We start from the raw sequence: 25,416 nt of genomic DNA, 5'->3' as shown, positions 1-25,416 counted from the left end.
AGTTGGCCACACACATTTAAGCTGAAGATGACAGAGCACAGCTCTTTGCGGGTGTGTGAGGGTGTGTTGAGCCTGGCTGAGCTTTGCTTAACATCCTCTCTGGTATTTGCCAGCTCTGGGTCCATCCTCCGCATTCATGGGTCAAGTGCCCCGGGGCCCACGCTCCCTGGGGCTCACCCCCAGCCCTCCTCAGAGAGCCCAGGGTCTGGGTGGGGGAGTGGGGTTAGCAGTGGCAGCTCTGCCCCCCCTGCCCTGCCTTCTGGGTCCCTGAAACCCAAGGCTGAGAAAGAGCCCAGCAAAGGCGGAGGAGGAGGGGCCGGGGTCCTTGCAGGGGACACGGTCCACACTAAAGCCGGGGTGGGAGAGTGTGGCTGTTTGCAGAACTGTTTGTGGTTGAGCTGGCTGCAGCTTCGGGGGTCAGGGGGGTCCATAGGGGTGGGGAGTGAAGGCCTGATGCCCTGCTGAGTGTCACACCGCCCCTGGATGCTGCCAACCCTTGGGTTCTGCCTGCCTCTGGGCAAGTGTGTGGAGCCCTTGGCGGCCTCTGTATTTGGAGTCAGAGAGTCGGGGACAGCGAAGGGTTCCTCCAGCTCCTCTCCCGCTGCACGGGCTGGTGCCCAAACACCCCCACTGGTGCGGCCCTGCGCCTCTGCAGGCTGCCTTCCCCCTACCCGACTGGCCAGTTCGCTCCTGCACTGCCCTCCGCGCCCTGCTGGGCGGGGTCTTCCCACAATTCCCCCTTGTGGCCGTGTCTGTGACGGGGCTTGTCACACAGCTGGGGACTTTAGTTTGAGAGTCTGTCTCCCCACAGTGTCAAATTTCTTGAGGACCTGAGGGAGACTGCTCCATCTTTGTGGCCCTCAAGGTGTGGGGTCTTATTCAAGGTGACTTTGAACCCCCTGGGAGATTCTCAGGACTCACGCCCAGGGAGCCCTGGCTGCAGGCCCGGAGTGGGGCCTGGGAATCACCCATGTTCCCAGGGTTCTGCAGTCGGCGGCAGGCAGGACTTTCGCAAGCCTAGCACATCTTAGTAACACGGAAAGCGAGGTCCTGAGAGGTGATCCGACCAGTCCAAGGTCATCCAGTAACTTCGTGTCAGGGATAGGCCCCGAGGCTCCCTACCTCACCTTGTCGCAGGTCCCTGAACATATGCATGGGCTTGCCACAGAGTCTTTTTACCAGCCAGCTCCTTTTCTTTTTTCTTTCTTTCTTTCTTTCTTTCTTTCTTTCTTTCTTTCTTTCTTTCTTTTTTTATTTTATTTTATTTTATTTATTTGAGAGAGAGAGCGCATGCGCACGCCATGGGCAGGGGGAGGGGCAGAAGGACAAGCGGACTCCACGCTGAGTGGTCACCCCACATGGGACTCCGTCCCAGGACCCAGAGATCATGACCTGAGCCGAAGTCAGTCCCTTAACCGACTGAGCCACCCAGGGGTCCCTAGCCAGCTCCTTTTCCAAAATATTCTTGCACCAAATCACTCCATGGGTGGCGCATTGTCACCCTTTGGATGTCGGCTCCCAGAGAGGCCTGACAACCCCACCACGCGCGCTGTTCAGGTCCTGTTTGTTGTTTCTCATCAGGGAGCTCCCTAGGGGCAGGGATCCAGCTCCGTGAGCCTGGCCCGGCTGGTGGAGCTCAGTTCACAGTGGTCGAAGAGGGGGGATCTGAGCACCGAGGCAGCCCAGGCCAAGCAGGCCCCGTTCCGGCTGTGGGCGAGAACTCGGGGTTACAGGCAGGGCAGCGGGGTGGAAGCAGGCAGGGAAGGCCAGCAGAGGCCCTGCCGGTGCTCCCACCCCGGGCGGGTGGCCTGGCAGACAGAAGCATTTAGAGGGAGGAGAGAGGGAAAGCACAGGTCATCCACCAGCCGGGAGACGTGGGGAGCCTGGTAAATCAGGGAGGCTGTCTGAGGCCCCTTGGCCAACTGTCTGCCAGCGCTCAGGGCGTCTGGAAGCCGGGGGCGGGGGGGGGGGGGGCGGAGGCAGGCCGAGGGGCCGCTGCAGCCCAGCTGTCACCACGGGGACTGAGGATGGCCAAGGCAGCCCCAGGGCCACCTTGGTTGAGGAGGGAGGACCAAGGCAACGCTCCAGGCCCTGCCGCCCCATCGCTTCAGTCTGTGGTCCCAGAGGAGGCTCATTACCCTCTACACCCCTCACCCCAGCCGCAAGGCAGGCCATTATCTTGTGTGACTATTTTGAACTTCAATACGTAAGAGTATAGAGATTAACATAACAAACCCCAAAACATCCTCAACAAAAAGAACATTTTCATCTTTTTTTTTTCTTTTTGAGAGGGTTTTTACCTTAAAAAAAGTGAGCTATAACCTTGAAAATTGCCTAAAGTGATGCATAATCGCATTTCAGCCCAGAATTCGCCAAATAAGGAAGTGACCTCCACCCGGAGCCTCCAGGGCGGGTCCTTCGCGAGCACGCTTCCCCTGCCCCTTTGCGCCCCGGTTTCTGTGACACCCCCCCCCCCCGCCTGGATTTCCCGCTCCTTTAAAAATATCAATACGGTAAAATATCGCAGATAAAACTTTCCCCTTTTGAGTCCGGTGCCCAGCCCGGGGCGAGCACAGTCACGCCGCCGACGTGCACCCCGCCCCCCCCCCCCGCCTTTGCTATTTCTACTACGCTTATTCGTATTAGAGAAGTATTGTTTTATGCAGTTTAAAACTTTTCATAAATGGCACCAATACTGTGTGTATTATTCTGCAACTCGGCTCTGAATGCTTTATTTAAAACACCCAGCTTTATTGAGGTATCGTTTACACCCTTTAAACTTACCCGTTTTAAGTGTACGACATAGTGATTTTTAGTGGGTTCGTGGGGTGGCAAAACCTCAGCACAATCCAGTTTTAGAACAGTTCCATCCGTCCTGAAGTCTCAATGCTTTTTGTTTTTTCTTTCTCTGAAATGCTTTTCTTTTCTCTAAATGCTTCTTGATACACATTTTAATAGCTGCCGCCATAAAGCTCCCACTGTGTGCCAAGCACCGGTCTGAGAGCGATCCATACATCACTCACGCAGCCCTCACGGCCCCTGCAAGAGACAGTGGCACAGGGCGCAGACCGGGGGAGAAACGGCCCACACTCACCCTGCCAGACACCTACAGGCGGGCTGTAACCCAGAGCCTGCAACACCCCAGTCCCGCGGAGGGGCTGCCCTGAATGCTTGTGCTTGCCTGCCCGACGGCCTGGCAGGCAAACGCTTTAATCCCACAGATGGGACCCTGAGCCTTGGGGTGGGAACTGGCAGAGCTGGGGTTCAACGCCGGTCCGTGTCACTCCCAGGTCCCCTGGCCCTCTTGTCCCCTCTGCAGCTTGTCTTTTTTTATTACTGGAAAGGGAGAAAGGGAGAAAAAGGAAGGGGAGAATGGGTAGAAAGGGAGAGAGAGAGAACTCAGAACCAACTTTTAAATTTTACTGTGCTCATGCATACACCACAGACATGCGTATATACCGGCGTCTGTGCGTGCACACCAGCACTTGTACACGTGACCACACGTGCAGACATGCGTGTGCACACATCTGCTCACCCCCATGCTCACACACGCTCACACGCACACGTGCGCACTGTATATACGCTCAACTGACCACAGTCAGTGTTCAGAGGTGCTCTGGCGCTCAGCGGGCAGAGACCGTCAGAGTGTGTGTGTGTGTGTGTGGCGGGAGTGGGGGTTTCAGCCCCACCTCTGTACCCACAGCCCCCTCTTCTGCCCCCGTGCCTGCTGAGGGCCTTTGTTAAATAAAGTTTCAGCGCCTGGGGAAACGGAGCTGAGTGTGATCTCTGGAGCCACTGGAGCCATAGGGCCAGCCCAGCCTTGTGTCGCCAGGGGTCCAATCCACCGTGTCTGTGCTCCCTGGCCTGGATGCTTCCTGTCCCCAAAGATTACTCCATCCCTGCGATGAGGGAATGGAAGGCAAGCTGAGGACAAAGCAGAAGCTGACACCCTGCAACCCCCCCCACGCCCCTGCCATGGGATGTATGTGACATTCCTCAGGCACTCCTGGCTGCCCTAAAGGACAAAGAAACAGTCCTTACTACCTCAGCCCATTGACAAGTCCTTGAAACAGGCAGGGTGACATTCCTCTAGGAACTCAGCTGCCTCGATGTTAATACTTTGCTGGCGGCAAAAGGCATCCTAGCCTGACCCCCTCCCCTCCACCAAGACCCTGTAAGTCTACTTTAACGTATAAAAATTCCTTTGGAAACTTCCTTTATCTCTAACCCCCCAAGATACATGTTGGCCATCATCCCCCAAGCATATGGCCCACCCATATACATCTGAAGGGTCTCAGGTTTTATTAGACGGTAATAAATGACCTTTCCCTGACAGTAGCTAGCCCCCTCAAGGTCCTGGAGACCTTGCTTCCAAAATTCCTTAGAGACTTACGCTATCCCTAACCCCCTCCCAACTTGAGGGTATACAATGGGCCATTCCTCACAACCCCGGGGCAGCAGCTCTTTCTGCCCACGGGTCCTGTCCCCCTGCTTTAATAAACCACCATCTTGCACCAAAGACGCCTCAAGAATTCTTTCTCGGTCGTCGGCTCTGGACTCCACCCCACTGAACCTCCCGTATATTCCCCAACTTCATCACCTGGACTCATTTGAACATACACAGACCCGCAGGGAACTGTGGGAGCCCCATTAAAAAAGCACCAGCAAACACGGAGTGAGCAAGCACTGGGTACCAGATACGTGGCCTCGTCTCGGGCCCACGAGGTGTGCATGGTCACGGCTGCCATTTTAGATGGGAAACTGAGGCACACGGGTCTTCTGCAGAATCCTACAACTACCAAGAGCTCCGGATGCAAAGCCAGGCTGTGTCTCTGCTCCAGCAGCCCGGGAATACCCAGCCCCCTCCCATGCAACAGCACGGGGGCTGCCCCGGACCCGGACCCAGGAGTTCTGGCATCCAGCTCCCAAGTCTTGATCCTGCTTGGGGGTTTGCAAAAGCTGGTCAGCTGACAGGCTCGTGATGAAGGTTTTCCCCAGCCATGCAAAAGAGGAAAGGCAGAGGACCACATAGTCTGTTGTTTCTTCCAAAGTTAAATCCACTTAATTTGAAAAAGATGGCCTTTTTCTTGATTCTTTTCCCTTTTTTTCTGAAATGAGAGTGATCTTATACGGTGGCTATGATTTTATATTCTTAACTCGGCAAAATTAAAACGTGGGCAACTGCATGCCAATCCCCAGATCTGGGGAAATTTTTCTGGCTTGTGCCCCCCCCTTAAGTTTGGGCCTCTTTGGGGTGACCTCCACTTGGCATACCTCAGCCTGAAATTGGGACTTCTTTTGTATCTGTCCTCCCCGGTTTCATATCTGTATTTGCCAAAACAACCTAGTTGAGGAAAGGCTGTCCCGGATGTTTGCAATTTTTATGTTACCATCTCAGACTCTGGATTGAGTTAACAACAAAATGGACGGAAACTCTTTCTCTCCTTCAGCAGTCAGACTTCAAGGCAACCTCAACCCCGGGAACTCAGCCAGTTCTGGAGAAGGGAAGAAATCAAAGGCCTCTGAACAGTAAAAAAAAAAAAAAAAAAAAAAAGTCTTTAGAACAGAGCTCAGTTCGGAGCCCAAGCTTCGGCCTCACTGCAAATTAAGAACAACGATCTCGTAAAGCTTGTTTATCTCGCTTGCACCAGCCCTGGGGGCAGGGGGCAGCAGGGCCCAAGGGCGGCTGGGAGGACTGTGGGGGGCTGGCCGGCTAACCAGAGCATTCAGGGGAAAGGACTCCGCCCCAACAGCCCAGGGTCATTTAGTGTGGGGGCAGAGAGGTCTCCTTTCCACAGCACCCCAAGTAGTCACGCAAAATTGACAACACACTGAAATGTTGATCTGAAGAAAAAGGTTTCTCCTGATACGTCTCAGGAAGATTTCCATCACACTGGCTAAAAAGCGATCATAAAACCACAACAAGACCAAACTGACAAGGGAAAGGATGAACTTCGGTTGTCTGGAAGCTTCCGAGAGAGCGAGAGAGCGGGGCGCACCGCAGGGTGAGTGCCTCAGCTGGTGGGAGGCGGGCTCGGTCTGGGCACCCCTCCCCCACCCTGTGAATTAGCAGTGTTGGACTCGGGCACAGCTTCTGTCTGGGAGCTGGCCCTCGGGCGGGCCTGGTACCCCAGGATCATGGATCCAATTGTGCTTTCTGTCCTCCCCTGCTGGAGCTTGCCCCCACAGCCTGGTAGCTACTCTGTGCCCCCTCTGATCCTGGGGAGTGGGCATAGCCAGAAAGTCAGGGCATTCACTGCCGTTCCCATGACCGAGGCAATGTTTGAAGCATGTGCAAAACACCATTTCATGTAATCCTCACTGCTGTTATCTCCAGGAGACTGAGCTCAGAGGGGTTAAGTTATCTGCCTAGGATCACACAGCCAGCTTGTGCCAGAGCTGAGAAGAGAACACAGCGTTGCCTATCTCCAGGGCCTGGGCTTTCTGCCCTTGACTTCCCAGCCTCTTCAGCCAGCTGGTGGCAGGTTCCCCTGCTTGGGGCTTCCAGGGAGGACACGCCTGCTCGGGGCAGCCGTGCGCCAGGCCTGGGATTGACCTCACATTCTCTCCCACTCCTGGGGCTGTACTGACAGCAGAAAGGAGAACGCTTTCATTTCTCTTTCCCCAGATACCAGCTCTGACACCTCCAATTTCTACTGTGATCACAGTGTTTTCTGAGTCAAGCAGGGTATAAGGAAAATCGCTCTTTCCCTGGAATAATTTATCATCTTGTTATTTCCATTAGCCGACTCTGTTTGAGCCTATTCCATGCCTTGCTGTTTGAATTCCCAGCTTGGAAATCCCTGGGCTGGGCGGGGCATGCTGCTTCCCACGCGTGCGGTGGATGAAGGAGGTGCTGCCGTCAGGGGGGACGGCACGTGGCATACAGTGGGGACGGGCTGCGATACAAGCCAGGGCAGGAAGCAGGGGGCAGAGGGGTGCGCGTGGTGGAGTTCCACAGGGCCTGCCGGCCGACGGCTGCGGGTGGCAGAGGCCTTCTGGGATCTACAGCTGGGGGGCCCAAGGAAGGCAGAGCCACTGGCAGAAATGGGGATGGTTCCAGAAAATGAGACGGTGGCCCTGGTCCTGGGCGCGGAGTGAGGCTGCTTGAGGCTGCGGATTGCAGGTTCCCAAGCTGAGCATCGTCGGGAGACTGTGGACGCGCCACGCCGCTGGGGTCTCGGGCGCAAGCCCGTGCTCTGCCCCTGCTGGCTGTGTGAGCATCTGTACATTGCTCACCCTCTCCCAGCCTTGTTCTTTCATCTGCGGACTGGGAGCAATAATGCCTTCCTCCCAGGGTCGTGAGGACCAAGGGAGGGGCTGCGTGTGAAGAGTCTGGGTTCGCTGCCAGCTGCGGTACGTGTGACCCACATGCCAGCTGTTTCTTCCCAGTTGGCCCGGGGTCTTTGCTGGTTTGGGCGCTTTCATCCTGCATCCTGGGAAACCCCTGAGTTGTGGGGAGACTGGCATGGGCGGTCACGCTGGCTGTGGTCTCCACGCTCCTCAGATCCAGGGCGGCAGGCCTCAGAGCCCTGGGGAAGGCCAAAGCCTTCGCTAAGGTTCCTGCCAATCCTGAGCGTCGGCTCACTCTGGCTCTGGGTCTGGCTTTGGCTGAGTTAACTCCCTGTGGGGGGCGGACTTAAGTTCCCATATTCAAGCTTCTGAACCACAGAGATTCAGATGTGAAATTCAGGCCCTTCCTCAGGAAATTGATCTGCATAAGCATCTGGGCGTGCAGGTGACCCTGGGGACAGTCAGGGTGGGGTGAGGAGTGGCTTCCCTCGCGGTGGTGCCAACGGCACCCAACCCAACGGGGCGTGGCACCCTAGTGCTTCCGCCACCCCTGGGGGACATGTGGCCATGTGGGGGGCGGCGGGGGCTGCAGTCAGGGATCCCTATCTCTTTGGTTTCAGTCTCTGACCTCTCTCCCTTCTCTGAAGACCTGTTCACTTCTGATCTCTTTTGTGTGGCCTTGGTCCCCTGGTGAAGTGTGTTCTTGCGATCATCTGTGATCAGCCTTTAAAAGTATTTTTTTTTAAAGATTTTATTTATTTGACAGAGAGAGACACAGCGAGAGAGGGAACACAAGCAGGGGGAGTGGGAGAGGGAGAGCAGGCTTCCCTCCGAGCAGGGAGTCTGATGTGGGGCTCCATCCCAGGACCCTGGGATCACGCCCTGAGCCAAAGGCAGACGCCTGATGACTGAGCCACCCAGGCGCCCCACTGAGCTATCCAGGTGCCCTGAAAGTATTTTCCTAAACAAAGACAGTTCCTCCCCAGGAGGACTTGCGGGGCCAACCGCCCAGATATTAGCAGCTGTGCTTCCCAGGGACCGGTGCTGAGTCATCTGTTTAGACTTGGAAAGCCCTGTTCCGTCCCTCCGTCCCTCCGTCCCTCCGTCCCTCCCTCCTCCCTGTCTGCCCACTCATCCACTTGCCCAGCTAGCCATCTAGCAATCGGGCAGTAACTCTTGACAGCTAACCAAAGATGAATACGACACGGCCTCTGCCTTGAAGGAGCCGGTGGGCTGGACGGACGCTAGGGAACCCAGCCCTGCCCCCCACCCCATCTGGAAGCAGAGCCCGGGCTGGGTCCGGAGCTTGGGGGCAGGGGGCCATGGCAGGATGTCAACACCCAGCCTTCTGTTCCCCTTCCCCCAGGAACGGTGAATGAGCCGGACAGAGGTGGAGAGCGGCAGTCAGAAGGGAGGGGGGTGGGGGAGAGGCTCAGCAGGCACAGTCAGACTAAAATGTCCCCAAAGAGTGTCTGCGGAGAGGCAGGGGGTGAGCACGCCGAATTATTTCTCCAGTAATCGGCACCGAGGAAGCTGCAGACATCCTGGGGTCTGCTCAGAGCTCACCTGTCTGGCTGAAGATGAGGGGGCAGCTTGTCCCGGTCTCCCGGGGCTCTTCCAGCTGCCACCCACCTCTCCTCTCCCCTCCCACCTGCCCGCCCTCTCCCCTCCCCATCTCCGGGTACCGACGGGCTGACCACGCTGTCCTTGACCTTCTGCACAGGCAGCCCGGGGGGTGGGGCTGGGCGCGTGCAGGTCAGAGCCCTGGCTGTCTGCGGAGCCTTGCGCCAGCTGCTGGGAAAGGGCCAGGGACGAGGAGACTGAGCTTCGAGGCCCTTCTCTGCAGGGAACAGCCCTTCCAGGGCCTCTGCCTATGTCTGTCTGGTAGCCGCCTGGGGAAGGCCAGCGCTGGGTTTTCCTTTGGTCGCACCCGTCTCCCGTGCAGAAAAGCCTTTGCTGGCACTTTGGATGAGCAATTTGAACCAACTGGTCACGCGGTTTGTAAATTGTCGCATCTTTCTGTGTCTGTGTGCACGTGTGTGTGTGTGTGTGTGTGTGTGTGTGTGTGTGTTTGGTGTCTATCTCCCCTGGCAAGGGGTTCTGGCTGGTACCTGGGGCACCTCTCCCACAGGTGGGCCCTCCACCTGGTAGCCTCATGTTGGAGGCTTCTCCTCCCGCCCGAGGGGCAGAGTGCTTGGGTGGGCAGCACCCCTGCGGTGGGGGGTCCAGACAGGTCACTTTCTAGCCACCTCTGCCTCCTTCCTGGTGTGAACGAAGCAGAGAGAATAGGTCAAAGGGAAGCCCCTACGTTGGCAGTAGGGGTGGGCATGGGTCCCAAAGTGCCACCTGGGACTTCCTGTGCCCCCACCCCCACCCCAGGAGGCTCTGGGGGACACAATTAGAAAACTCTCTATTTAGTTCTGTTCCCCCGTCTCACAGACAGCGAGTGAAAAGGCAGAGAGCCGGCCATAGGGCCAGGATGAGGACCTCTGTCCCGCATTCGCGGTCAGGGGCTCTGGCCTCCAGCCCAGGTGGAGAGCTGAGGGACTCCCTTTAGCAGGCCTTGACGGAGGGGCTGGCCACACTCACAGAGTGCGTGCCCAGTGCAGAGTGAGAATATGGGCCCTTGTTCAAAATTATTCAGAATTTCAAGACCGTGACAACAGAGCATTGAACTGAGCGTGGGGCCCTGTGTGACCTCACGGACCATGTGTGGGCCAAGCCATTTGGGAATGGCTGGGGCCCCTGGGTGCCCGCCGTTCCCCGGCCCAGGAGCCCCAGGGGCAAAGACGCCAGAGCGGAGCCTGTGCTTCAGAAGGAAGGGTGCCCCGAGCACCGCGGGCAGCGGGCTGCAGCTGCGGTCGGTGCACAGACTGGCGATTCCTCAGCCCCGGCGACCCCCCACGTGCGCCAGCGATCCCACGTCTGGGCGTCTGCCCCGAGGAGCTAAGGCAGGGTCTCGAACAGATGGTCGGACCCCCGCGTTCCTAGCGGCGTTATTCACAATAGCCCAAAGCTGGAAATCATGTCCCGGAACAGATAATTGGGTAAACCATGTGATCTATCTGTACGATGGGAGGGCTTATAACTGGGATTCGTTTCTCGGCCATAAAGTGGAAGGAAATTCTGAACCACAGGCTACACCGTGGACGGACCTCGAAAACATTACACGAAGTAAAATAAGCCAGATACAAGAGAACAAATACCGTCCGATTCCACGTATACGAGGTCCCTAGGAACGGCGTTCCTAAGAGACAAGAACGCTGGCTACCCGGGGCTGGGGAGCGAGGACGGGGAGTTTGCTTCGCGGGTGTGGAGTTCGGTCCGGAGTGATGGCACGGTTCGGGAGGTGGACGGTGTGACGGCTACACGACTCTGTAAGGGTGGCTAATGTCACTGAACTGCACACCCAAAAATCACTAAAATGATGAGCTTTTGTGTACTGTGCCATGATAAGAAAAAATAAAGAAAAAGAGGAAAGAAACGCAGGTGGCGGGACGCCTGGGTGGCTCTGTCGGTTAAGCATCTGCCTTCAGCTCAGGTCATGATCTTGGTCCTGGGATCGAGCCCCGCATCAGGCTCCCTGCTCAGTGGGAAGTCCGCTTCTCCCTCTCCCTCTGCCCTTCCCCCTGCTCATCCTCTCTCTCTCTCTCTCTTGCACACATGCACTCTCTCTCTCAAATAAATAAAATCTTAAAAAAAAAAAAAGAAAGGCAGGTGGCATGGGAAGACAAGATGGTTGTAGGCTGGTGAGTTGTGCCGGGGGCTGGGGAATGGCAGCTCGCCCTCCTGGAGTTCAGGGGCCAAGTTCAGGTACAGCTCCCATAGCCCTTGGAGGAGCTGCAGGGCAGTCCAGACAGATCCTCATGCCAAAGACCCTGAGAAGCTACTTGATGGATGGAAGCTCTTGGAAACCCTCTCAGCCAAATCCACCCCTGCAACTGCCTATACTCTGTGGCCTGAAAAGCCACTTCACTGAACGCACCCTGGGTGTCCCGATGAGGGAAGATTCACGAGAACACCTGGTGTTCTCAGCCCCACAGGGCTATGGGCACAAGACAGCGTCCAACGTGGGGGCAAAATCTCTGGGCAGTGCCTGAGTCTTATTCTCGCTTCTTAGATTAGCAGTGGGAAAATGTCCCAGTGGGACGAGGGGCTGACTTTGCCCTGTTGATCTACAAGCTTGGATCCGTGCGGCTGACGTAGCCCAGCGGCCCTTCTACCTGCGCTTGGCTCCCCTGCCCTCGGAATCCTGATTCACCGGCACACCCCACCCTCCCCTGAACATGGTATTTGGCATCCAGCTGCCCTGCATTCCAATATGGGCTCTTTTGACCCCTCTGGGTCTCCGTCTCCTCTTCTGTAAAATGGGAACAATAGAAATATCTGCCTCATAGGTGAGTGAAGGTCCCTAAAGCTGATAGCAGGTGACTGATTCACCAGATGGTGGCATGATTTTTTTTTTTTAAGATTTCATTTATTTATTTTAGAGAGAGCACACAAGTCGGGAGGGTGGGGAGAGGCAGAGGGAGAGACAGAAGCAGACTCCCTGCTGAGTAGGGGGCCTGACTTGGGGCTCGATCCCAGGACTCGGGATCATGACCTGAGCTGAAGGCAGATGCTTAACCGACTGAACCCCCCAGGCTCATGTTCTCACGTCATCTGAACATCTTCGGAGGCAAGCGCCACATCTGAGTTCTACGGGAGTCATAACTAATAGCAGTGGTAGGAGTTTTACACGTGCTTCCAGGTTTTGAATTTCCACAATAGTCCTGTGAAGGAAGTACTATCCCATTTTATAGTTGAGGAAACTGAGGCACAGAGATGTACCCATAATTTCAGGCACTAAGTGGTAGAGCTGGGGTTTGACATGAGGTGTCCAAACTTTATGAGCTCTCCACCTGCTATCTCTTTTAGGGACTACTTGGGTTATCTAGTATTCGGGACCAATCAGGTCATGTCTGTACTCCCTGATTTTTGCAGATGACACAACATTCTCCACCCCCTGCCATGAAAGGCTCAGCTCCAAAACTTAATTTGTAAGTTTGTCTGCTTGAGACTCAAAAAGCATTTTTGTAAAAAAAGGATTTCTTGGTTCCCAGGCCAGCCCACAAAGAACCCTTGACTCCCGGCAGCTCCCAGACCCCTTGGGGGGACATCCATATTCCATCTCCAGCCTAAAGCTGAGGGGTCCAGGATTAACTCAAGAGGAAACTGCTTCAGAGCGTCATCCACCCTGTGGCATGTCTTTGGGAAACGCATTTGGAGTTTATCCTGGCGACTGCGGGATCGACTCCCTCCCCGGGACTGGGTCTGGCTCTGGCATGGGGGTCCGGCAGGGGCTGAGTCTGCGGGCCTGTGCTGCAGCAGGTCTGACAGGTTTAAGGGGGATTCCTTAATTTTTTTTTTAAGATTTTATTTATTTATTTGACACAGAGAGAGAGAGACAGCGGGAGAGGGAGCACAAACGGGGGAGTGGGAGAGGAGAAGCAGGCTTCCTGCTGAGCAGGGAGCCCAATGCAGGACTCGATCCCAGGACGCTGGAGTCATGACCTGAGCCGAAGGCAGATGCTTAACGGCTGAGCCACCCAGCGCCCCAAGGGGGATTCCTTCTACCGCAGAGGTAGCTTACAGCCGGGAAGCAGGGGCAACAGCCCTTACAGACGGTGTCTGGGTATAGATACCTCCCAGTTTGTATTTTCTCCACCCAGCAGTTCCTCACCTCTCCCTCGCCTGCTATGACCTCAGGATTCTCACTCCTACCCTGTGGGTTTATCCTGAGTTTGATATGTTTTTTTTTTTTCCTTTCGAAAGAGCTCAGTGTTAGAATTGTGATATAGTATATAGCTGAAATAAGGGCAACCATCCTCCGAAGTTTATAATATAGGACAGCAACCCCCGCGGCTCCTCACGTCCCTTTCTAGGCAGCCCTTCGAACCCCTAACAGCTCTGCGGGTATTCACTTTCCTACTGAAATTTCATGCTGATTCAATTTCTTGATCTTTCAGTATTACATATTAGATATCCCAGTATAAAATATACCATGTACATTCTCCCCAACACGCATACGCTCCTTATCCTTCTGGATACCCTTACACGCCTCCGCTGCGCTCACGCTCCAGTCTGGGCTGGATGGCCTTGGCCTCTAGCCCAGCCGCACAGTCACTGCCATCATCCCGGGGACTCTCTCTGCCCCTCTCCTGTGCTGGATCTCCAGTTTCCAGTCCCCGCTATCCTCTTTCCTGGTTTTCTCCCTTGTCTGGTTGGAGCTCATTCTTTAGTAGCTGCCTGAGAAAGAATGTAGGGGGGGTCAATGTTTTAAAAAACTCACATGTCTGAAAATATCTTCATTCTATCATCACTGAGATTTGGCTGGATACAAATCGACATTAGAAAGCATTTCCTATCAGAATTCAGACGATATTACTTCAAAATCTGCTTTGAGAGGGATGCCTGAGTGGCTCAGTTAAGCGTTTGCCTTTGGCTCAGGTCATGATCCCAGGGTCCTGGGATCGAATCCCACATCAGGCTCCTTGCTCAGCAGTGAGCCTGCTACTCCCCCCACTTCCCCTGCTTGTGTTCCCTCTCTCTCTCTGATTGATAAATAACTAAATAAAATGTTTTTTTAAAAAATCTGCTTTGAGAATTTCAATGCCATTTAAAATCCCCGATTTTAAATGTGACTTGTTGCTTTTTTTCTTTTTTCCCTTTGGGATTTTAATCCTGGGATCCTGAAACTTCGTGATAAGAAGGCTTGCTATAGTTCCTTAAATTATCTTATTTTGAAAGATTTCAGACCTATAAAAATAATGCAAATATAATATATAGTGAAATACTCCGATATAAACATTGCAAAACCATCCATCCATCAGTAACATTAAAACATTACCAGCACGTCGAAACCCCTCCGTAGCCGGCCCCCTCTTCTCGAGATGTGCCTCGAGGTCTGTTGTTTATCCTTCCTGCGCATTTCTTTATTCTTTCGCTGCATAAAATATATGTTAATGTATGTCATTTCTCCCTGTTTCAAAATCTATATATAGATGGTGTCACAAAGTATGCATTTCTCTGCCATCTGTCTCTTTGCTCATGGTGGTTCACGAGAGTCACCTACGTGGAGAGGACCTCTCACGTCCACCAGCACGTTCCGCTGTCTGACTACTCCGCATCACCGCCTATGCAGCTATTCTGTGATGCTATGCCCGCTGTTCCCAACTTTTGGCTAATAAAAAGGGAGTGCTCTAAACAGTCCGTACGTGTCCCCTGGAGCCACCCAGAGGAGCTTCTGTATGAAAATGCTCGCTGGTTCCGCCAGCACACTGGAGCTCTGTGTGGCGGTTTGCAGAATCCTGACGTCGGGGCGCCTGGGTGGCTCAGATGTTAAGCGTCTCCTTTCGGCTCAGGGCGTGATCCCAGGGTCCTAGGATCGAGCCCCACATCAGGCTCCTCCGCTGGGAGCCTGCTTCTTCCTCCCCCACTCCGCCTGCTTGTGTTCCCTCTTTCGCTGCCTGTCTCTATCTCTGTCAAATGAATAAATAAAATCTTAAAAAAAAAAAAAAAGAATCCTGATGTCAAGGCTGTGCCCCACACTGATGAAACCGGAATCCCTGGGGGTGGGGGGTTAGTCCCGTGGATGTGCTTGTAAAACTCCAATGAGTAGCCAGTGGTGACAAGCACTGCCCTAACTTCCCGCTGACACCGCTGCTCCTCGGAGTGTGGCCCCAGCCAGCAGCCTGTTAGACGTACACTCGCAGCCCCTCACCTGGGCCGGGAGAGCGAGACGCCTGCTTCAGCAAGACCTCGGGTGACGGAGGTAAGCTCGTCAACAATGTTCTCCCCTTTGTTTCTTGGTTTGAAATGCCTATCAGTTGGACGCTGGACCCTCTGCATGGATCTTAACTTGGGGTCATCCAGCTTTTTGACCTTTTCCTCGTATGCTTACATCTCTTCTTGTGTTTTGCTTTCTGGGAGATTCCGGTTTCATCTTCCATCCCTTCTAATGCATTTTTATTTATTTTTTAAATTTATTTTTTAAAGATGTTATTTATCTATCTGAGAGAGAGAGAGAGAGAGAGAGAGAGAAAGCACAAGCAGGGGGAGGGGCAGAAGGAGAAGCAGGCTCCCCGCTGAGCAGGGAGCCCAATGTGGGGCTCCATCCCAGTCCCCTGGGATCATGACCTGAGCCGAAGGCAAGACGCCAACCGACTGAGCCACCCAGGCGCCCCTCTAATGCATTTTAAAATTTTGTTATTATATTTTTAATTTTCAAGAGCCTTGACTCTTCCTTTTTATTTTTACTTTTTTTTTTAACACTTCCTTTTTAAAAATAACATTCTTGGGGCACCTGGGTGGCTCAGTCAGTTAAGCATCTCTTGATTTCGGCTCAGGTCATGATCTCAGGGTCGTCAGATCGAGCCCCGAGTCAGCCTTTGTGTTCAGCGTGGAGTCTGCTTGAGGATTCTCTCTCCCTCTCCCCCTCTGGCCCTTCGCTCAATCCCTCTCTCTCTCTAAAATAAATAAATAAATCTTTATTTAAAAAAAAAGATTTTCCCTCTCCCCCCCCCACTTGTTCACTTTGTCTTTCTCTCTCTCTCTAAAAATGAATGAATGAATGAATGAATGGATGACATTCTTATTCCATGGGTGAATATCTTCGGAGGGTTGTTCCCTGACCTCTTTCTCCTGTGTATTCGAATCTCTATTTTTGGTTGTTGGTTTTGGTCAACGGTTGGCGTCTTCGGCTGTTCCAGCTGCGTGCCACAGAGCCAAGCTACTAGGAACTGTGCACGCGGGCAGGGCTTGTGGACAGGGGCCTCACGGGGTGACTGGGCAGAGAAGGGGGAGTCCAACACTAGGATCTGTCCATCTTTTCTCTTCAGTCGGTTCCCCACTGACAGGCTGAAGAACATCTTGCCTTGGGGGAGGGTGGATGGAGAATAAGCCAGCTGTTAGTGGGGGAAGGGGACAGAGGGTCTCTCCATTAACTGCAGCCTCACTCCAGCCTTTGCCTGGGCTTGGGGTCCCCAGTACCAAATCCTTCTAGTCCACCCTTGGCCAGCAGTAAACCTGGGTCTATTAGGGTCTACCTGGGTACAGGTAGGGTAAGGCAAGGAGGTGTGGGCTGCGAGAAGGGACGTGAAGATCTAACTTCTTCCCACCAATACTACTTTCATACCCATCCTAACTTCCACCTTAGGGACACCTGGTCCCTCCGAGTTCTGAGCAGCTGGCAGATTCTGCAAAGCCAATGGGCGTGTTCATGGCTGGCTCTCTCCCCTGTAGACATTTTGGGGAGCTGGGGAAGCTGGCACTGAACAAGGTATCCTCATCCGTCTTCCAAGATTTTCAGACCTCTCCTCTCTGCCACCATCCCCTTCCTCTCCTTTACGGCTTGTAATTTATGCCGTTTCATTCCTTCAGGTCATCCTGGTGCAGTTTTGGGGGCAGAGGAAATACAAACGTGTTCAGACCACCATATTGAACCACAAGTCCCTGTCCATTTTACAAGCATTTTCACATCTGTGCATGGAAGTTCATACAACTCATTCTGGTTATTTATACGTATTCTTAAATTTTCCTAAGCATTGTTTTTCCATTCAACACGAGGTTCGCGAGCCCTACCACACAGAGATTGGGCTCGTTTCTCTCACTGTGGCTTAGGGAATGCTCCGGCGATCAACGTACTACATCCTTTCCCACCCATTTCTCTACCGATGCATCTCAGAAACACAAGTGACTGTGGTCTCTGGATCAACACACTGGCTCAATGCAAATTCTAATCTTTATTGTTACAATTCTGAAGCATAACTTGTCACAGGGAAACAGTCAGTCTTTTCATCATCTGCCAGTGGCAAGGGCAAAAATGCTAATGGTGGGGGCCTGAGAGCCTAGAGAGCAGGCCCTTCAAGGACCAGATGTGAGGGGCAGTGGGAGAGTGGCAGGACGGAGCGATGCGGACACCAATACCAACACACACACACACACACACACACACTCTCTCTCTCTCTCTCTTTCTCTCTCTCTCACGCAATCTCTGTCTTCAGGGAAGGGTTTTCCAGAAGCATTTGCTCACACTCTGAATTAATTAATTTTCATGCCAAACTGAACCTACTGAAGAGAAGTGAATTACGGGCTTAGGGGAGCCTTGCACCCCAGCTGGGGACGCAGCGGAAGGCTGCTCTTCAATGAGTGAGTTCACAGTACCCACCAGAGCCTTTCCCGGATCCACAGGCTGGGGAGAGGCTGAGCAGAACCTGGGGAGGCCATCAGGGCGGTGCCAAGAAACCCAAGCCAGGGCCAGGTTTCAACAGCAGCTCCTGAGCTGGTCTCGAGCAAAGGCAGGATGCTGCTCCCAGCTCCAGAGCCCTCGGCAAAGGGAAGGGTGGGCGAGCCTCTCATCCCACACACTCTAGGACCCACCGCTCATCTCTAGGGGCCAAGCTCAGCTTCGAAGGGCAATGTTCAGGGCTGGGTTCTTATTCCGTTAATACAAATATGGAGAAAGCCCAGCCCAGTGCCCTCTGACACTGCAGTGCATATGGGAGGGCCCCACAGGGTGGGTCCGCAGGCCTTTCGGGCCCAACCCAACGAGAGCAAACTTAAAGTGAACTTGGAGGTGGACTGGGGGAGGGGGCAGGGGAAGGACAATAAATAAAGGTCACGGCTGAGTAGGACGGCTGTGGTAGGAGTGGGGGGGGGGGCTCCCAGGAGAGAAGGGGGCAGAAAGGCACTGAGTGGGGGGAAGGAGACTCAGCCCCCCAAACACTGGTTTGTTGAGTCAGAGGTCACGTCCCAACAGGGCTGGCCAGCTGAGGGCTCCAGACTGCTCACCAGACCCTCCCAGCTTGCTTTCTCTCTCGAGCTTTTCCACTGGAAAGTCTGCTCCATGCACCAAATGTGTCTCTGCCAGGGCGGGCAGACGGGGCCTTTGGAGGCCGTGTCAGCAGCGGGGAACTGCCCAGGTGTGCCTTTTGCCTTTAGGGCAGAGGGAAAGAAAGGTCACTAGACGGTGAGCAGAGGCGAGTCCCTCCCCAGTGACAGCCTGACCTTCGGTGACAGCAGGGAAGGCGGGCTCCTTGCTGGAACAGACCACACCTGAAGCAGCTTCCCTTTCTGCCACTAAACAGGGGTCCGCCGGGGAGGAGGGGGGCTCGGGCCCCAGGCAGGGGGGCAGCTGCGCTCTGGCGGAGCTCTGCCCGTTCCGCCGCACCACTACTACCAAAGCATCTCCTCCTTGTGCTTCAGCGTGTGTGTAGAAACGGGGTAAGGAACACGGGCCATCTTAGACACCAGGAAGAGCAAATGGCATGGGAATATAAAACTTCCCTCAGCTTCCTTCATATGCCCTGGGGCCCCTTCTATGCCCCGGGCCACACGGCCTCTCCCGTCACCGGGTATTTGCTGAAGACCTACTTAGGGTGGGCACTCCACCAGAATGTTGCACTTCCCCCTCCCCCCAGCCCCACGAGGAATACAATGTGATCCCCACTTTAGCAATAACGGAACGGGGTGCAGAGAGATCAAATATTAGGTTCAGTCATATTGATGTCAACAGTTAACTATTTTTGGCCTATAAAAAGGCAGTTTCATGTGGTTGACTGTGATGGTCTGGCAGGGCCGGGATTAAAACGTGGTGGATTCCAGGCTGTCCTCTGTGGGGGACTTCAGGAGGCCAGAAGGAGGGGAGAGGGTCTGCTCCACAGCCACGGCCACGGGGCCTCCCTCTCGCAGAGACCTGCCCACCTGTGGCTGCTCCCTGCCCTGTAGCTTCTTGGCACCATCGAGGCAGGAGAAAGGGGAGGAGGGAGGACGGTGGGGGGCTGCCAGCACACACAGACTCCCGCCCGCCGCTGGGGAGGTCAGCGGCTGTGCTGATTGCGCGTGCGCCGTGTGCCCACGGGGATTCTGGCCCAGAGGGGCCAAGTCCAGCCGGGGCTTCTTTCTGGAAGGAGACTTGGGGCAGAACTGAGGAACCTCACCCTGCCCGCCCCCACTGCATGATGCTCCCAAGTTGGCCAGGTAGGGACAGTGGGCACAGCAGGGTGGAGCTTGGGTTCTTGCCCTTGGTTTCCGCACCCACCGGGGGCGGTGGGGGGGGGGGGTTAGGAAGCTTCCCGTCTACCACTCCAATAGAATGCAAGGGGCCCTGAGAGGTGCGAGGGCAGGCGAGGCTCCATGCCGCCAGCTCCAGGGGTCCGGAATTCTCCGCTGAGTGAGGTCTGGGTGAGGGCTGGGTGGCCTGGCGCACAGCAGGTGCCTTGAAACAGGACTTACTAAGGCTACTGTGGAGACGGGAGAGTGCTTTGAGAGCTGACGCGGTTCACAGAGCTCGGGTTGGTAAGAACCATTGTTAGGACTGCTAAGAATGGATGGGGTGGTTCCCATGATTATCTGGGGTCCCTCTCTCTGTTCACTGCAGGCAGGGGTGGGGTCTGGCTTACCTCAGATCCCCCAGTGCCCGGCACAGCGCTCAATAAACAGAGAACTGCGAACCTCACCCAGCACTCTCCAGTTTGGGCGGATCGAGTGAGGGAGGAGGACCATCGGGAGGCAGAAGGGGGGGGGCGGTGGGTTGGAAGGAGCTGCTTGGTACTCACCGGGGCTCTTTGGGTCTGGCCAGGGTGGGGTGCCCAGCTGCGGGTCTGCAGAGCCCGTCCCGGTCTCACTGGCCAGGCTGCTCTGGCTCCCCGAGAGGTGGCTGGGCCGGCGGGTGGGGCCCATCTTGGGGGACTCCACGCTCCCACCTGCAAGAGACCGTGCATGGGCTCTTTGGACCTTGAACTGAGACAGGAATGATCTCAGCTGATAAGGAGCTCATCTAACATCTTCTCATTTTGGGGGCGTCTGGGTGGCTCAGTCAGTTGAGCGTCTGACTCTTGATCTCAGCTCAGGTCTCGTTCTCACAGTCGTGAGTTCAAGCCCCACGGTGGGCTCCATGCTGAACGTGGTCTACTTAAAAATAAATAAATAGATAAAAAAATAAAATCTTCTCATTTGGAACTGTGGTAGGTACCTGTGGGATTGTCTGCTCAGAGCCCCTTACCTGCTGCCCCCACATGGTTGCCATGTTCTGGTGAGATCCTATCCTCTGACCAATGCTGACTGGTCCCGGATATATAAATAGGCCCTCACGAGGGTTCAGTAAGGAACAAGTCGCCAACATGAAAACAGGCGATGAGCAGGAGTTTTTTCTGCCTTCATGGAGTGAGGGGGAAGGGTGTATATAGTCATTAACCCAATGCGATTGTTTTTAAGTTTGTTCGTTTATTTAGGTAGTCTCTATACTATCGTGGGGCTTGAACTTGACCCTGAGATCAAGAGTCACATGTTCTACGGACTGAGCCAGCCAGGGGCCTCCCAATTATTATTATTATTAAAGATTTTATTAATTTTTTGAGAGAGAGAGAGCATATGCAAGAGAGAGAGAGAGCACAAGTGTGTGGGGGGGAGGGACAAAGGGAGAGGGAGAAACAGACTCCCTGCTGAGTAGGGAGCCCGATGCAGGACTCGATTCCAGGACCCTGAGATCATGACCTGAGCTGAAGGCAGACGCCCAACTGACTGAGCCCCCCAGGCGCCCCCCAATGGGGTTATTAGTTGGTGCCTTTATTAACTAAGGAATCTTCCCTCAGGTATGGCTGTTACCTTGCCGAGCCAAGAGCGCAGAGGCGGGGCCTGTAATACTGTACTCCCCCTCTTCCTATCTCCCAGGCCCCGTGGTCACAGGTGAGAGCTGGTGTGAGGGAGGGTTCAAGAGCTATGTGAGGGGCGGGGTGTGGGGAGGGGTGTAATGCTGCCCCGGAAACCAAGGCTGGCTGGTAAGCTTCCTTTACACGTTTCTAAGAGAGAATCTCTAGCCTGAGAGCCCGGGAGACCCTCTAGTGCAGAAACCAGCATCATCTCTGGTGTGGTCTCCACCTACTGATACCGACACCACTTGGAAAACTGCTGAGGAGGATTCTGAGGCCATGTCAGGCTCAGTGGGAGCGTACTGCGATCAACTAGTCATGTCTGCCATGGGCACCGGAGTGGGAGCGGCGGTGCGTGTGCCAGGCATTTGCCGTCTCTGACCTAGCCTGAACTGCCATCCCCACCGGGAATTCTTCCGTATCAGCTCTGGCAGACACCCCGCCTTGGTCCCAGGACAGCACCCCGAGGCATGTCCTTCCAGTCTGGGACAGTTACTATAAAGCTCTCTGTTCCGCGCTAAAATCAGCCTCCCTGAAATGTCTTTCAAATACCCCAGTTCTAACCTCTGGAGAACCCCAGTTCTAACCTCTGAGTGACTTGGTCCTTTTCCCAGGAGGGCCCCTGGTGTGTTTAAAGGCAAGAAAAGTGTGCCCCCAGGCCTTCTCTGCACCAGCCTCAAGGCCCCGTTAACTCTCTTTCATATGACAAGGTCACAGAGGAGAGCTCGGAGAGGTCAAACTCAGAAGACACTTTGGGGACCACCTGCCCCACCCCATGTGTGCTAAACGGAGGGAGACAGAGGGTGTTCAGGGCCCACCGTGGTCTCACGGCAGAGCTGAGCTAGCCCCGGAGCTTCATACCTGACGTTCACAGCTCTCACTCACGAGACAAAATGTCATCCAGGCAATGCTCCCAGGGAGCCTGGGGAGGCACTCCAGGTGTGCGGGCAGGTGCACCAGACCTGCCCTCCTTCTTCTACCCCTGCACAGCCATCTGGGCCTCCCTTCTGTCCTGCTCTGCAGTGGTGCTAATGCTTAGCTCCTGGTCATCCCAGCCCCAGGCCCCCTTGTCCTCCCCGGTCGAGAACAGCTCCGTAGACCCCAGCTGGGCAGCCACGACCCGAGGAAGCGGCCACGCCGTCTGCACTGGGGGCTCAGGAACAAGCAGCGTCCTTGCTCTGCTTACCGGCTTCCCCGCAGGGCTTGGCACCTTTGGGCTCCCTGACGCCCGTCAGAAGCAGTCTGTCCTCCAGGCTAGAGGAGCTGAGATCCGAGTCACTGTCACTGTCACTGGAGACCACTGCAGAGAACAGACACCAGCACAGAAGGTTACCCCTACCGGTCACTACCGGCAGGCACAGCGGACAGAAGGCCTGGGGCAGGCCTCCCCTCCGCCTGGACAAAGTGGCCTGGAACCACAGCCGGTCCTTGTGTTTGGGACACAGAAACAGTGGCCTGGGGAGGGGGATGACAGGGCACTCCTTTCTGCCAGCCGAAGAGGCGAGTGCTGGTGTGAGGAGGCTGGGACTCGGGCTTACCCCCCACCAAGTGTGACCCCATCCCAGTGGCAGACTCAGAAGCCTCTTGCTGTGGCAGGAGCCGATTATCCCCTTGGGCACGTACACGACTGCTCTGAGGCTTGCACCTGGCAATGCTTAGGGCGCGAGGCAATGCTGTTTTACGTTGTAATGAGGCACAACATCTATGCTTGTAACAAAATTTCCTGTCCTCGCCAACCCTTAGAAAGCACTCCAGGCACTTGACATATGCTACTGTGGAGCTACTGAAGGTTCAGAACAACCCTGGAAGACAGGGTTGCGCTCATTGTACAGGTGAGGAACCCAAAGCACTTGGCCAAGGTGGTAAGTGGGAGGGCTGGGGTTATCACCCCGGCAGACCGGCTCTACACCCCGTGCCTGCAATCACTCTGGTTTTACTGGAAGAAATGAACTGGGAGCTGGCAGTCCTGGGCGCTTGTCCCAGTTCACTCAGTAATGCGCAGTGGGGCCTTGTGAACGCCCAAGGGAGCCGGGCTGATGGGGCTGGAGTCCCAGGAGAGGGGGGGAGAGGCAGCTCTCCCGGTGAACACCCGCTGTGGTAGGGATCTTCTTTTCTGGACTACATGGGACCATACTCGGCCGGTTAATCAGTAGTGCGAGTCATAATGCAGGGTGTACTCATAGACGAAACAGTCTGCTGTAATGTCAAGCATAGAAATGCACATCCATTCACCCATGTTTTCATGGAGGGCTAGGGTGCTGCTTTGAGATCGGGCCCACGGGGTCTTTCACGCCCGAGCTGCGTCCGTATTGCGGCATCTGGGACCCTCAGGAGTGTCTCCAGACTGGAGCACAGCTTGAAGACGGGAGCAAAGCGGGATGACTGCAGGATCTTTCTCTGCTTTTCCCTGTCTTTGTCTTGCTTTTTACGGTTGTCCTGCCCACACCTGAATCAATAGCTTTTTTAAGCAAGTAGTTTCTCTCAAGTCTTTCGGAAGTCCAGGTTTTAATGAAACAACTCTGTCTTTCCTGGCTCTTTTCATCAGTTTACGTAACATTTAATTAAGTGATGTCATTCTAATACCGAGTACAAGAGCGCAGGAAGGTCTGGGATCACAGGGAAGCAGCTCTCACAGGGGACTGACTCGGCGGACGGGGTGTGAGTGTGCCTTGCCGGGGAGTGCAAAATGCCGGGTCTGGAGCGGGGGAGGAGAGGTCGGGCACTCTGCCCGGCACGGTGCCAGGTGCCCAGACAGCACTACTGCCCATCAGGCCTGTGCCCCAGGGACCCGTGTGGTGGGAGACGAGATCGGAAATCAAATCAGTCTATGCCACGGGTAGCTAAGAGGTCTCATGGGTTGGGCCAGGCTCCCTGCGCGGCAGGGTGCAGAGGACGATCCCAAGCCAGCATCAGCACCCTGCAGGAAGGAGAGCCTGGTCAGGCAGGGAAATCCATTGCGGTACGGGAGCAGCAGGGGCAGGACCTAGGCCATGGAACTTCTACCTGGATCCAGGGCCTTCTGGACAGCCTTTGTGCCTTCAGCCAGTGTCACCTTTCAGCAAAGGGTCACAGGTCACAGAACTTGGCAACCAGAGGGATGGAGCCAGCCAACCATTCCAGCTCTAGGAGATTCTCCACCCCAGGCTTCCACAGCAGAGTGTCTGGTACACAGTAGGCACTTCGGGAAGAAGCCCCGGTGACTGCCTGGCTCTTCTCTCTCCCCCAGCCCCACATTCTGCCACATCCTCCTAAATGTTCTCCAACCACAGTTGCAGCCCCTGCTTAGCTCAAGACCTCAGTGTCTCCAGTCTGGACGCCTTCAATAGCTTCCCACCTGGGCCCCAGCCGTGGGCCCCTCTCTCTGCACGGAAGACAATGCTCCAGCTACCACGCAAATCCTAGCCTACCCTTTGTAAAAAAATCTTTTATTTCTTTGAGAAAGAGAGAGTGAGTAAGAGAGAGAGAGAGTGAGCACGAGCTGGGGAGAAGCAGAGGGAGAAGGAGAGGGAGCCCGATGTGGGGCTTGATCTCAGGACCTGAGCCGAAGGCAGACACTTAACCGACCAAGCCACCCAGGCGCCCCCATCCTGCACAATCTCACCCAGGCTTCTCCCCACGTCTGTGTTCTTACCAAATTGCTGGTCAGTACCTCCTACCTACCTACCTCACTTCCTACTGCCCAGAATGCCCTGCCCATGGCTCTTCTCCTGGCTCCTTTTTGTTTATTGATTTATTTTTTTAGTAATCTCTACTCCCAGTGTGGGACTCGAACTCACAACCCCGAGGTCAAGAGTCACACGCTATACCGACTGAGCCAGCCAGGCGCCCCTCTCCTGGCTCCTTTGGGACACCACCTCCTCCAGGGAGCCTTCCCTATCACTCGTGCCTGGCTGGCTGAATGCCCCGTGCCTTCTGCTACAGCTGCTCTCTGCTTTCAGGTGTGTGTGTGTGTGTGTGTGTGTGCGCGCGTGTGTGTGTGTGTGTGTGTGTGTGTGTGTGCGCGCACAGGGTTTATCCCAGCAGAATGCCGCGTTCCTGGGGAGCAGGGGCCAAAGGGCACCACGAATGAGGCTGGCAGTCTTCTCCTGCACAGCCTGACCCACATGGGTGGGGCAAGAGTGATGTTAATGTGATTGTTCCCAGCTTTTCCTTCCTTTAGCTGCTCAAGGATCTTGCCTTTTCTGCTCTCTTTCCCTCCTGGTCTTCACAAGAAGGCGTTCTGCTTTGGCTTTGTGGGCTTTTGTGATGTAGAATCGATAGGGGCTGGGGATTCCGAGGGGCTCTGGTCCATGTGCCCCTTCGTAGTATTTGAGAAGTGCAAAGGCCTGATTTATTTTGCAATTGCTTTGCAGGTCCCAGACAGGGTTTCTTTGAGCATGACTCCACCGACTGGACCTCACAGGTGCTGGTTTTATAAGCATTTACGTAGTTTTGA

General features: G+C 54.9%; 1 protein-coding gene across 1 annotated transcript in view; it reads right to left on the bottom strand.

Moving 5' to 3' along the window:
* Positions 1-17,056: 17,056 nt before the first annotated feature.
* RPH3AL (rabphilin 3A like (without C2 domains)) overlaps positions 17,057-25,416 on the bottom strand; it is a 141,131-nt gene continuing 132,771 nt past the window's right edge. Inside the window, 4 exon segments of the mRNA XM_044390830.3 lie at positions 17,057-18,267; positions 19,890-19,919; positions 19,921-20,036; positions 22,168-22,281. Coding sequence (XP_044246765.1) covers positions 18,043-18,267; positions 19,890-19,919; positions 19,921-20,036; positions 22,168-22,281 — 485 coding nt within the window. The 3' untranslated portion in view covers positions 17,057-18,042.

Source organism: Ursus arctos, unplaced genomic scaffold, assembly GCF_023065955.2.
Source record: "Ursus arctos isolate Adak ecotype North America unplaced genomic scaffold, UrsArc2.0 scaffold_24, whole genome shotgun sequence".
Taxonomy (NCBI): Eukaryota; Metazoa; Chordata; class Mammalia; order Carnivora; family Ursidae; genus Ursus; species Ursus arctos.
This window is presented reverse-complemented; position numbering and strand designations above follow the sequence as displayed.